Here is a 14259-nt window from a genome sequence, read left to right as displayed (position 1 = left end):
TTTGAGACATGGGTTTCATGCTCTAGAGAAATTTATTTTTAGGTCAAGCACCCAACGAGTGCTTCTAGGGCTTGTCATTGAGTCTACAAGTCAATTGAATCATTGTCATGTATGGAAGACCCATTTGGGAATGTTACATATTATAAAGAAAATTTATTTGAGTCTAAAATAGTGTCAAAATCCATCCAAGAGCTTGTCATAATGCTCCAAGACAAGTTGGCCTTTCCAAGTATCAAGTCAGCCTATAAGTTGGACAAGAAGCTTATATATATGAGGCTAGTCTGTTGATTTGGGGTAGCATCAAATGTGCTCTAGCCATGAAAATTGGTGGAGAGACTAATGCACATGAGATCTCGAAGACCTAGAAATGGTTTGGGGAAATTCTACCCGGTTAGAGAGATATTAAAATAATTAATATTTTTAATGGGTTCCTAAGTCTAAACTTAGGGAAATAAAAATATTAATGGGTATTAATATAAAACTGGGTGAGAAGGCTCTAAATGACATGGATCAAGCCAAATCTAATCTTAGTCATTGATTAGATTTTTAATCTCGGTAGTTGAAGACTCAACACAAAAAGTATAAGAGGAGGCTTGAGGGTCAGTCGGAGATACACCAAGATTGATCAGTCAGTTCGATTTTCTGGAGCGGGGTTTGCTAAGAGAAATCAAACCAATGATCAGAGTTGTAGCGAGGGGCGGTAAGTGCATAGCAAAGAGGCAGAGATATTGTTGAAGGATCAGCGCAGAGGCAGAGCAAGCTACGCAGAGGGCCAGAGGGATTGCACAGAAGCTACCAGGGCCTACGTGAGTGACGCAAAGGGCCAGAGAGCATGCGCAAAGCATCAAGGGCTGACGTAGAGCCTTAGAGAGGCGTTGGAGAGTTTTTCATGGAGTAGACTTGCCGAATATTTGCTTTCGAAGAGAGGTATTACTGCCAGATTGATTTCTTTGTCGGGTGAGCCAGTTTGGCACACAGTTGTACTCAAGAAAACTGCTTAATAATAAAATCCTGAGAACTGATGCATCGGTTTTCCCAAGTTGGGTTTTTCCGGGGACGATTGTCCAAAAATAACGATGTCCCTTGTGTGTTTGCCTATTTCTTTCAATTGATAATTTGTAAATGGTTAAGACTACATTTGTGTTTATTTCAATATTTATATGGTTAAATAACTTTTTAAGTAATTAACCAAGTAGGTGAAATAAACCAGATAGTGCAGGAAGAGTTTCTAATAGGTTAGACTTAGAAATTCCAACATGGTATCAGAGTGTTGCAGATCACAGGAGAGCTGAAGGCACCAGCTAAAATCAGAAAATTTTCAACAGAAACAGTTGTCCTGAGAGACAGAAGTTGTTCCTAAGAAGAAAGCAGCAGAGAAGGAGTGACACAAAGGGCCTACGTCACTAGTTCGAGCTAGAAAAGGGTTAGCGCAGAAGCAGTGAGAGGCAGAAGAGGCTCACAAAGAGCCACGTCATCCTACTTAGCGAGGTAGGGGTGACGCACTTGGCCAGAGGAGTGATCCAGCCTTGCCGGGATTGCGCAAAGCTAAGTGGCTCAGTTTCTTCAACTGCTAGGGCCTAGGGAGCTGTGGGCAGATAGTGGATCGTGAAGTTGGTGGGGTGTTGTTGCTGTCGAGGCAGAACAATACCTAACGGGACGAAACTAAGGTAGAGGGAGTTGCTACCTGGGCAGATTTCTAACCAAGAAATCCAGATCAGTGTTGCAGGAGAAAAGGGGATCGTAGAGGTGTGATTCGACTATTGGCAGAAGTATTTCCAGGGGGAAATGGAGACTCAAAGGGAGTCTAGGACAGGATTTTCAGAAGGTAAATCGATACTCAAAGGGAGTCTAGAAGAGAACTTCCAAGAGGGAATTAGAGACTCAGAGGGAGTCGAAGAGAAGAGCGGAGATGGCAATGAGTGGGCTGAGGGATCAAGACAGGTTAGATGTGGCATCCAACTTTGTCATTTGGAAGGCCAGGATCCTGTCTGTTCTAGATAGACATCGCATCAAGGCCTTCGCCTTGAGAACTGTGGCTATCCTAGTCAACCCAGCTAATAAAGAAAAGTATGAGGGTGCAGTGGCCAAGGCAAAGTGCATAATCCTTGATGGGGTCAAGGATCATGTAGTTCAGCATATTGCCAAGAAGAATACGGCAAAGGAGATGTGGGATACCTTGATGACATTATATCAGGGCATTTCCATGCAGAGGAAGACGCTACTGGAGAATCAGTTGCGGTCATATCAGATGCAGAAGGGGGAGCAAATAGATCACTTCCTCAGCAGGTTGTAGGAGATTTGGGACCAACTTACTTCCATAGGGGCCACGCCAGATCAGGAGTTAATAGTGAGGAATACCCTAAACGCAATCTCTGAGGAGTGGGAGACATTCGTCCAAAACATTGTGGGCAGAGCGACTCTTCCAGGATGGGAAGAATTGTGGGCAAAGCAACTCTTCCAGGATGGGAAGAATTGTGGGCAGCTCTTCGCCAAGAAGAGATCAGACGGCTGACCAAGGCGGGAAGTAGCAACAAAGGAGGTCGAATCAAGAAAGAGGAGGAGGATGTGGCTCTGGAATTTGCGAGACAGTAGGGGAAGAGAAAGAAGAAGGACATCTCCAAGATAAAGTGCTTCCATTGTGGGGAGCTGGGCATTATGCAACCTAATGTCCCAAGAAGAAGTATAAGGGAGAGGCTTTTGACTCCAAGGCAGCGCCGGCTAAGGCGGAGAAGGAAGTGGACACTGATGATGATTGTGCCATGAGTGCTCATGTACCTCTAGAGAAGAGGTGGGGAGACATCGAGTTGTAGTCAGGAGGACTATAGAAGATGTAGGGGCGGGATCCTTGAGGTACCCAAACTCTTGGATCATATCCGGCTACGAGAGCCTCGAGTTACAGTTGCAGAATGACGGATGTCGGTAGAAGCAAGATGCAGATGGAGCAACAGAACAGTGCTAGAGTGTAGGGATCTGTAGTAGCGCAGTGGGGGTTGCAGCAGTGTGAGAGGCACAGAGGACGTTGTAGCAGTGCAAGAAGGCACATTGGTGTTTGCAGCAGTGCGAGAGGCACAGAGTTGTTGCAGCAACACAAAAGCAGTAGATAGAGCTTCAACATCAGGAGGGCTTCTAGCCTGACAAGGATGTCAACCGTTGGGTATATCAGTTACCATCGTCTCAGTAACTAAGTTGCAGTGCAGTAGTGGCAATGGTAGTGCTATGGGCAACACGATGTAGCATGATGAGAGAGGGCTGCAGTGCAGATGCAGTGTTGGGAGAAAGGACCAGCAGTGGCACAGATGCAGAGGGAGTTGCCATACAGATGTAGCAATGGCAGTGGCGAAGCCATGGGAAACAGTACAGGATGTAGAAGTGTAGAGGATGTTGGGCAGTAGGCCAAGCATCAACACAAGTACCGGTGTCAGATGATTAGGGTGATGCTCAGTGGTGGAGCATTACTAGAGCACATTCGTTGCTAAGAGGGAGTGTTGATTTGGGGTTGCATCGAATGTGCTCTAGCCATGAAATTTGGTGGAGAGGCTAAAGCACACAAGATCTGCAAGACCCAGAAATGGTTTGGGGAAATTCCACTCGGTTAAAGAGATATTAAAATAATTAATATTTTTAATGGGTTCCTAAGTCTAAACTTAGGAAAATCAAAATATTAATGGGTATTAATAGAAAACTAGGTGAGAAGGTTTTAATGGTAATGGATCAAGCCAAATCTAATCTTAGTCGTTGATTAGTGGCAGTGGCAAAGCCATGGGAAACAGTACAGGATGTAGCAGTGCAGAGGATGTTGAGCAGCAGGCCAAGCATTAGCACAGGTACCGGTGTCGAATGATCAAGGTGATGCTTAGTGGTGGAGCATTACTAGAGCACATTCCTCACTAAGTGGGAGTGTTGATTTGGGGTCGCATCAGATGTGTTCTAGCCATGAAAATCAGTGGAGAGGCTAAAGCGCATGAGATCTCCAAGACCCAGAAATTGTTTGGGGAAATTCCACTCGGTTAGAGAGATATCAAAATAATTAATATCTTTAATGGGTTCCCAAGTCTAAACTTAGGAAAATGAAAATATTAATGGATATTAATATAAAACTAGGTGAGAAGGTTCTAAATGACATGGATCAAGCCAAATCTAATCTTAAACGTTGATTAGAGATTTAATCTCGGTCGTTGAAGACTCAACAAAAAAAGTATAATAGGAGGCTTAAGGGTCAGTTGGAGATATGCCAAGATTGGTTAGTCAGTTCGATTTTCTGGAGCAGGGTTTGCTTAGAGAAATCAAACCAATGATTAGAGTTGCAGCAAGGGGCAGTGAGTGCATAACGGAGAGGTAGAGATAGTGTCGAAGGATCAGCGCAGAGGCAGAGCAGGCTATGCAGAGGGCCAAAGGGATTCCGCAAAGGCTACCAGGGCCTCTGTGAGTGACAAAGAGGGCCAGAGAACCTGCACAGAGCATCAGAGGGCTGACGTAGAGGCTAGGAGGGCTGACGCAGAGCCTCAGAGAGGCGTTGGAGAGTTTTTTGTGGAGCAGACTTGGCGAATATTTGCTTCCGAAGAAAGGTATTACTGCGAGATTGATTTCTTTGTCGAGTGAGTCAATTTGGCACCCAGTTATACTTAAGAAAGTTTCTTAATAATAAAACCCTCAAAACTGCTGCACCGTTTTCCCAAGTTGGGTTTTTCGGGGACAATTTTCCAAAAATAACGGTGTCCCTTGTGTGTTTGTCTATTTCTTTCAATTGATAATTTGTAGATGGTTGAGACTGCATTTGTGTTTATTTCAGTTTTTATATGGTTAAATAACTTGTTAAGTAATTGAACAAGTAGGTGAAATAAACCAGATAGTGCAGGAAGAATATCTAACGGGTTAGACTTAGAAATTCCAACATAGTCGACCACTTTGAAGAGCATAAAAAGCACACAACAAGAGTTTGATCTGAAGCACTATAATGACAAGGAGATCTAGCGAAGAAGATAGAACGAAGGAAAAGTTGGGTTTCCTAAGGACTATTTTGGGTAAATCCCTCACACGTGCAGCCAATAATTAGGGCATCATTTCACCTACAACAAGACCAGGTTACATTTAGATCAAGGATTCACATGAAGGGTCAAAGAAGCATTGATATTCAAGTTGAATTGTTGAAGAGAGATCTGCTGCCCAAGCGAAGAAGAATAGACACAATCCTCACCATATTTTTGTCATGCGTGCAAGCTAGGATTACTGCAAGAGGGGCCGAAAATCACAGTCAAAAGTGTTGGAGCAACAATGCTCAGTAATGAACAGAAACACATATATATAATTAATAAACTAAATGATGGATGTTTACAATGAGGGTCTCTGGCTTATATACCGCCATGGGTACCCTTTTGGGAAAGGGCACGATCATACTAGGTACCCTTTTGTGAAAGTGAGCCCTTTCGTCTAATCAACCTAAATTACACTAAATAATTTTTACATAACATTGCCTCCCTCTTGAAAGTTGCTTTGTCCTCAAAGCATACGTAACGACGGGTGTTTTTGGCGAAATACTTTTGTCTCCCAAGAGGCTTCTTCTTCCGATAGATTCTTCCACTTAATAAGGTATTCTTTATTACTCGTTAATTTAACTTATTCTCCCTGGTAGTGATGATTCCCTTTGGTCCAGAATGAGCTTGCCTTCATCATCTAACATTGGCAAAATAGTTTGTGCTGATTGGTGTTTGTCCAATGCCTTTTTAAGACAAGATACATGAAAAACATTGTGAACTCGACTACTATTAGGAAGGCTTAAGCTATATGCTACTTGGCTGATCTTTTTGTTGATCTAGTACGGTCCATAGAATTTTGGTGCCAGCTTGTTTTTACCCTTCTGCTTTAGGGATACTTGTTTGTAAGGTTGAAGCTTAACAAATACCCACTCTCCAACTTCAAATTCTCTTTCTGATCTATGTTGGTCGGCTTGTTGTTTCATGTGATTCCTTGCAATACTTAGATTTTCTTTCAATGCTTGAAGGATTTTCTGGGTCTCTTCCAACTGGTCTTTAACTACTGGAACTCTAGTTTCGGTGAAGGCCAAGTCCTTCCATTTAGGAGGTTCATAGTCGTACAAAGCTTGAAATGGGGTCATTTTTGTGGAAGTGTGATATGTTGAATTGTACCACCACTCAGCGAGGTGTAACCACTGAGCCCACTTATTTTGCTTATCTGTTGCATAACAACAAAGGTAAGCTTCTAAGCATTTATTGACAGTCTCAGTTTGTCCGTTTGTTTGAGGATGATATGTTGAACTCATGTTGAGGTATGTCCCAACATGTTTGAAGAGTTCCTTCCAGAAATTCCCTTTAAATTTGGCATCTCTATCACTAACAATGACTTTGGGAAAACCATGTAATTTGTAGACATTTTTACAAAATATCTCAGCGATCTCTTTTGTTGAATCTGATTTCTTCATCCCTATAAAGTGTGCATATTTTGTGAGTCTATCAACTACTACGAGAATTTTGTCCTTTCCATCTAACATGGGTAATCCCTCAATAAAATCCATTGATACTTCTTCCCACTTTTGATTAGGAATATTCAAGGGATGGAGTAGGCCAGGGGTCTTAATGCTTTCACTTTTATTCCTTTGGCACTGATCACATTCTGCTACATATTTTTGAATGTCATTACTCATTCCTTTCCAGAAAAAAGACTAATGTGCGTTATAGTAGGTTTTAAAGAACCCTACATGTCCTGCTGAAAACGAGTCATGGGATTCCTTGAGGACCTTGGACTTAAATTTAGAGTTAGGGCTTAGGTAAATTCTCCCTTTATACCACAGAATATCATTTTTCCATTCGAATTTTGGATTTTGAGTAGGATTATTGATTATAGCACATGTTTCTGGGTCTTTTGCATATTCACTTCGGATTTCATTAAGCCATTCTGGGATTATAGCTGAGACTGCAAACAAGGATGTTTCTTCATCTTTTCTGGAGAGAGCATCTGCCACTACATTGTCCTTTCCCCTTTTATGTAATATCTCCATGTCAAAAGCAACAATTTTTTCAATCCACTTTTGTTGTTCTTCAAAGAGTGTTTTCTGTTGGAGGAGGTACTGAACACTATGGTCTGTTTGTATGGAGAATTTACTTCCCAAAAGATATTGCCTCCACTTGGCTAGTGCATGCATAATTGCAAGCATTTCTTTATTGTATGTAGGCTTAAGACGTTCTCGCTTATTGGGCTTCTTGCTTTCGAAAGCTATTGGATGACCATCTTGCATCAATATTGCTCCTATCCCAAAACCTGTCATGGCTGATAATGACACTTGCGAAATATTCTCATTATTTGGTTCTAGAGAAAATTGTGGAGAATCTTCAATTTCTTCTATGTCTGATTCTTCACTGTCTGAATCATTGGTTGCTTCACATATATGCAAGCTCTTGGTTTCTTTTCCCTTAGCACATCTATGTTTAGGGTCCCATTTTGCACCAAAACGTTTGCACTTGCCTTCTTTCATTTTTTGCATTTCCAAGTTAGTTTTTTCTTCTTCACAAAGATGTGGTGGAACATATTTTGTATTATCCGTGTTCGCAATTTGGGGAAATCTTTGTCTCGAATCTACTCTTTCAACTTTTGGCCATTGCATCTTTTCGTGCTTCTTTTCAGCAGCTTTTGCTTTCTGTATTGCTTCTTCTATAGAAGTGATGTCATGGAGCTCAAGCTCAGCCTGGAGATGGGGTTTAAGTCCCGCGATGTATGATTGGATGAGACTAGTTTTTGATAATCCAGGTACTCGTGTAGCTAAAGTTCTGCATTCTCTAGTGTATTCGTCCACATCTCTTCTTCCTTGACACCTTTGAACCTCTTAAAGAATGCATTTTTGAATTTCTTCCAATTGATAGCAAGTGTCGTCTTCTTCCACCACATCTACCAATTATATGTTTTGCCTTCCATTTGCATGGACGCATGCCTGATCTTTTCATCATCATTGTCAATACCGTAAATCTCGAAATATTCTTCTGCTTTATTGAACCATGTGACACTACATTTCTCGTTACCATCAAATTTGGAGAGCTCCAGTTTTTCTCTTCGTTGATATGTAGCCACTAGTGGAGTGAAGAAAGGGTATTGATTCGAGCACTGAATATTTGAGTATTGATTCTAGAGCTGCATATTTTGAAAATTTGTGCTACTATTTTGTTGTTGGGGCATGGAAGAGGTTTTTGGAGACTCAGGGGTTTGATGTGAGTCTGATGAGTTTGATGTATCTGAAGGATTTGGATGTTGAGTATCTTTGTTATTCAGGGGTATTTGATCAGGTGTAATCATCAACTTGTCACAAATACAGTGCAACATCACCATTGCTTGATCATGAACTATTGAGGTTTCATTATGATTTTGATCCACCTTATTTGAAGGGATCACATAATCATTTTTAAATTCATTATGATTATGCTCGAGCTGATTTTCTATTCTCTTCATTGTATTCTGGTGCTCCTCGATTTTTTCGGCATGTCTAGTGACTTTAGTCTCAAGATCTATCAATTTTTTATTAAAATCAGCGATCAACATTGCTGAAGGCATTGATTGGGTGTGTGGTGGAGTATATTTGTCCAGCTCAACTTCTTCTTCTTCCTTTCTTTTGACTTGACCTTAATAATATTTTTTTAACTAATTTATTTTTAATTATTAATATAATTTTATTTTTATTAATATAAATATATATTATTAAATTATATAGTTAATATTTATATAATTTATTAATTAGCTATAAAAACTATATAATAAATTATATAACCAAACTATACAATAAAATATATATATATGTGTGTGTGTGTGTGTGTGTGTGTGTGTCCACCAAGGTTCCGGAATGAGGGGGTGAGGGAGCAAGGATACGCGGGAGCGACCTATGCAAAAGCTCCCCACCAATTTTTAGGAAACGTGGGGGGACGTCAGGGTCTTAAAAACTTATAAATATAAAATATAATTTATAAATTGAGTCCACTATGACTAGGTTTGAATTGAAAAGCTGCAAAGCATGATCATTGATATGAATATCATTATCTAATATCATATAAATTTAAAATTCTAATTTATAATCATACATCATACATTATGATTAAAGTTTAAACCATATTGATGTTCCACTTCCTACTATGAACATTGAACACTGAACAATGAATATTGACATAAAATTATAAAAGTCAAGTCTGATACATCATACATCAAGAGTCAAAATTTTATAGAATTATAAAAGACTAAAGTCAAGTCTGATGCATCAAGACTCAAAATTTTATAGAGTCAGAATAACATAAGAACATCAACATATCAAAAGATAAACGGGCATAATTTTGCTCAAGCCTCAAGGTAATGCCCCACTAGTCTCTGCATCCAGTTGCTGCATGAATAAATCAGGATCAACCATATCACCATCTGAATCTGAATCACTAGCATTCTCAAACATGCTAAGTGGCACACCAACCAACCCCATCTGTCTCTCATCAAGTCTCTCCTCCATATCTACCTGTGCATCATCCTCTGGATCAACATCCAATCGTGTTGCTAGTCCCTTCAAATACTCAAGTGTCTTCCTATGCTCAAGACGTAGGGCACTGTGCACAACAACTAACTTCTCTGCTCTTTTAGAGGTAAGCTTGTTCCTCTTGATAGATTGGATGAAGCTATATGTGGACCAATTCCTCTCTACTGCAGAGGAACTAGGAACGTCTTGCAAATGGAGTGAGGGGCCAGGGCGAATAATGAATTAAATTTATAAAAAAACAAATTGAAACCCTAAAGTATTAAAACTAATGTTAAATTTTAATTATAAACAAAATTTTATTTAAAAAAATCGGGCCCCTCGACCCCCCATGTCCCCCCTCAACCCCCCCAACCTCCCACGACCCCTTGGCACGTCCCCTGCGTACCCTGTTTTTTGGGAGCGTGGGGAAATGACCCCTTCTCGTCCCCAAGTCCTCGGAGCGCGAGGGAGCTAGGAAACTAGACCCCTGGGGGGGGGGGGGGTGAGTCCCCGTGGAACACTGTATATATATATATATATATATATATATATATAGAGAGAGAGAGAGAGAGAGAGAGAGAGAGAGATGATTTGGAGGCTTCCAAATGTATAATCTCAAAAAGCGCTACAGATGACCACAGGTGATGTGTGAAGATGAATACGGTGGGTACCCGACTAGTGGGTGGTGGCAGAAGGAACAAAACAATGAATGCACGAATTGCAAGATGTTTTGTCGTCGATATGGAGACAACCAGGATGAGATTCTGGCAGCAGCCAACGGTCGACAAACCATACGTGACCAGACCGGCTGGAAACACGACATAGTGCGAAAGGAAGATTGGGGAATCACAGCAGAATCACGGAAAGGTACGGCTGTAGGTCACTCGATGGGAACACATTGCGGCAGCAAGGGAAGAACACGGTGAGAGGAGCGCCGAAGAAATCCAGGAGGCAGCAGAAACAATCTCCGGGGACTAAAGGCTCCGATACTAGATGGAGCAACAATGCTCAGCAATGAACAGAAACTTATATATATTTAATTAATAAATTGAATGATGGATGTTTACAATGAGGGTCCCTGGCTTATATACTGCCATGGGTACCCTTTTGGGAAAGGGCATGATCTTATGATCATGCCCTTTTGTCTAATAAACCTAAAATTACGCTAAATATTTTTTACATAACAAGTGCAGGTCTGAAATCGAGTTCGAAAAGGAAGCAAGCAGTTGTTGGAAGGCTAGTTTGACTATCATTGACTTCGTGGAAGAGGAGCTCATCCATGGGAAAGTTGACTTGGTCTTGGAGGGGTCTTGGTCAAGGGCCATAGGTCTTGGAATTCATCAATTGAAGTTCTATAAGAAGAGAAGAAGTCCTGTGGGGTTTCCTCTCAAGTGGAGAGGTTTTAGCACTGACTGATCACCTATATCTTGTGTCATCTTGTCTTATTGTTCTTATGGTTTGATTGCTGTTTGATGAAAAGAACACTAAATATAATCAAGTGAAAAAACTACATCACAAGCAATTATCAAAGTAAAAGAAATCACCTATCTTGCTGCCCCAAGGTTTCTCAACAATGGTGCTGTGATTTACTTCTTTGCTGGGCTACGTAAGTAGCCAAGTCAGTACGAAGCCTTTATTTAAACTTTAGCTGTATTAGTTGCTCCATACTGTTTGCTATCTTCCTTATTAAGAAGAGTCAAAAGCACTTGCAGGCTTGAAATTAGCTCTAAAGGAACAGTTGCATCCTCTGGACATATAAAGATGAAAAGATGTATGTTCACCACTTGCTGCTCTTAATCCCACTTCTACTACACGCCTTATTCAATTTTCAAGATCACTGATGACTTTATAGATGAAATTTAAGCATCTTTCTAAGGATGACAGTTTTAAAATTTATTTGGCATCTCACTTTTTTGCATATTGCCCTCATTTAAGCATGCTTAGGTTTGATACTAGTTCATATCAGCTGCTTTAACATGGCTTATCTTTAGTAGCACATCCTTACTATCTGTATAAGAGACAATGAAATGAAAGGTGGCAATTTTTTGTGGGATTTGGAATTGTTATGTTTGTCCTTACATGAAAGGGAAAGAGATGTTCACATCTTCGGTACCAATTTAAGGGATGATGTAGTCGCGGCAATTCATCATGGGTTTGGGAATTGTTAAGTTTGTCCTTTGTATGAATAAGAATAGAAATGTTCCGTTTCTCTATAAAAGGAATTGAGAAGTACCATTTCTATATGAGATTTGGATGTTAACATTGCGTGGATATTACCATCTAATCAAAGCAGGATTTCAAACAATTTAACTCATTGGGATGAAACTTGAAAGGATCACCATATAATTGCCTGAATAAATGTTCTGAGTTTTGACCCACAACTCTTGTGAAAGTCTAGAAATGCCAGCTGTTAGAAGGTTCCACCTTCTGCTTTGTACCTTTCTTGTTGCCATCTTGATTTTCTGCATTTTGTTTGTGATTTTCATTTTGCGGAGATCAGTATTCTATTTCTAAACAGTGTTTCATGTATTACACAGGCTGACATCCAAGAAAATTCTGATGGGAATTTCCCAATGTTAAAGGAGTGCAAAGCAAATGAGGAAGATGTCCTCATGTCCACTAAAGAGTAATGGCTAATCTTTCGGTTTTATTTCATGTCATGTAAGAGAGCTTATTGCATGTGTATAAATAGTCCTATCTTACTTCTTGGGTCAAGTATTATCTTCTATCTGCGCTCATCCATGTTGCGGAGGATGATGAAATTTCACACGAATGAATGTGATTTTTGCAGTTCAGAGAAATCAGTTCAAACATTTGTAACCTCATCCCGCTGACATAAAGAGATAATATTGACTTTTGATGGCCCTTCCCTTGAAAAGGTTATGATAGATTTTTTCTACATCAAATATCTCTAAGCACAAAGAAACGATTATATTATTGCAGTAACAAGAGATTATACTATAGGAAACTTTTTTATGGCAAACTTGTCAGACAACTACAAGTGTATATGCTTCGATTTTAATCCAGTCAGATTTTATTTAAGATTATTAAAAAAATAGAATCCAGCTACCTGCTAAATCTTGTGAAATGAGAAGGCCAAAGTTAATATGAAAACCGTCATATCTTTGTTGTAATATATCCCTGTGCTGTACATTTGAAGTTAGAGGTTACAAAGTTTAGCTTCTTTGCAATTATGTATGCAACATAGCCCAGAGAACACGTGTTTGAAAAGAGACATTACCTTGATCTGGTATTTAGGGATTGCAATTTAAAATCTCAACTTTAAATACTCAGGCTGAAAATGATTGAATACCAAATTCAGTCCAATGGTTGACCCAGAACAGTTATTATTCTATCAAATTCAGTACATTGAATATATTATGCTTATGGCACGCAACCACAAGCTCTTCAATCATCATCTCTCTCTGAACAAATGGAACTAAAGGAGATTGAAGATACAATATCTGGAAAACCTTGAAAAGAATATAGAGAATTACTATCGCCGTAGACATGCAAACTAAATTGGCCAACTATCAATGGCATTATATATTAATATCTATTTACAAATTTGAGATTAGATCCTGTGCAAAAGGTGCATATTTTAATGATCTCATGTTTTCAGGTTTGCGTTGTTTTTCATAATAAACATTACAGTGGAAGCAGCACCTACCCATTGTCAAATTAAACTATGCTATATGATGCTTGTGGTCGTACCAGGTATTAATTGAGAGAAAGCATTGAACAATTTTATTTTATTTTCATTTCAAATCTTGATAGCACAGCTGAGACAAAATATTATTTCATCTCGTTTCTACAACATCTACCTGCAAGTATCTTTCCAGATAATTTGACAATTTAGTTCTCACTGCATTCTAAATAGTAAATAGTTATGGCAATTAACAATATTTGAATTACAAGAACTCTGTAAGTAACCACCACCGGGTTTTGCTTTGCCCAGTTATTTTAGACAATTGTCTACTTCATTATTTTGTTATCTACAAATTACAAACTTACTGAAACATATGGTTGCCAACATGCAGCTAAGCTGTTGCAAAGACCTTATTGATTATCAGATGTAAACTGTGTGTTGCACAGATATTTAAAGGCACAATTATATATATATATATATATATATATATTAATGAAGGATTAATTGCTGGCTTTCCCAATGTATGGGTCTGGCTTGATTATAGCCTAGGGCACCTTTTCCTTAATGGTCATGAACCGAAGTCATGACTCTTTAATTAATTATTATTTATTTATAATATCGTCTTCTGCTTTAAAAGAAATGCTTTATCCTCAGAGCATAGGTAACTAAGCGTGTCATTGATGAAAATATTTTGTCTCCCAAGAGGCTTCATTTTCAAGAGGCTTCAAGGTTCTTCCACTTAATAAGATATTCTTCAATTACTTGTGATTGTAATTTCTTGTTTTTGGCGGTAATGATACTTTCTGGTTCTAAAATGATGTTTCGTTCATCATCTAACATGGGAAGTGGTGTCTATGCGGTTTGGTGCTTACCTAATACTCTCTTGCGACATGTTGGCATGTGGCAAAAAATTGAACATGTTGAAATTCATGACGAGTAATTTCTATAAGCCTGAAGGGGAAGGAGAATTTGAATATCTTAATATTGAGGTGAATAGTGACAATTGTTGTGATTCAATCTTGGGTCTTACCTAGAATAGTCTTCCCAAGTTACCAATTCACTAGTTACCATTAAAAATAACAATAATAATATTAAAGTTCAAATATTAATAATAGTGAAG

At 39.3% G+C, this 14259-nt stretch overlaps 1 protein-coding gene across 1 annotated transcript in view; it reads left to right on the top strand.

Annotated features, from left to right (window-relative positions):
• The window catches only part of LOC149162776 (calmodulin-binding transcription activator 3-like), a 351577-nt gene extending 339045 nt beyond the window's left edge, over window positions 1-12532 (top strand). Inside the window, exon 12 of the mRNA XM_089437389.1 lies at window positions 12028-12532. Coding sequence (XP_089293515.1) covers window positions 12028-12120 — 93 coding nt within the window. The 3' untranslated portion in view covers window positions 12121-12532. The remainder of the gene's footprint in view (window positions 1-12027) is intronic.
• Window positions 12533-14259: the final 1727 nt, after the last annotated feature.

Source organism: Pinus tabuliformis, chromosome 5_2 (genome assembly GCF_031772625.1).
Source record: "Pinus tabuliformis cultivar Carrire ecotype Pingquan chromosome 5_2, CPIR1, whole genome shotgun sequence".
Lineage (NCBI taxonomy): Eukaryota > Viridiplantae > Streptophyta > Pinopsida > Pinales > Pinaceae > Pinus > Pinus tabuliformis.
The sequence above is the reverse complement of the archived record's forward strand: the minus strand, read 5'-3'. Positions and strand labels throughout refer to the sequence as shown.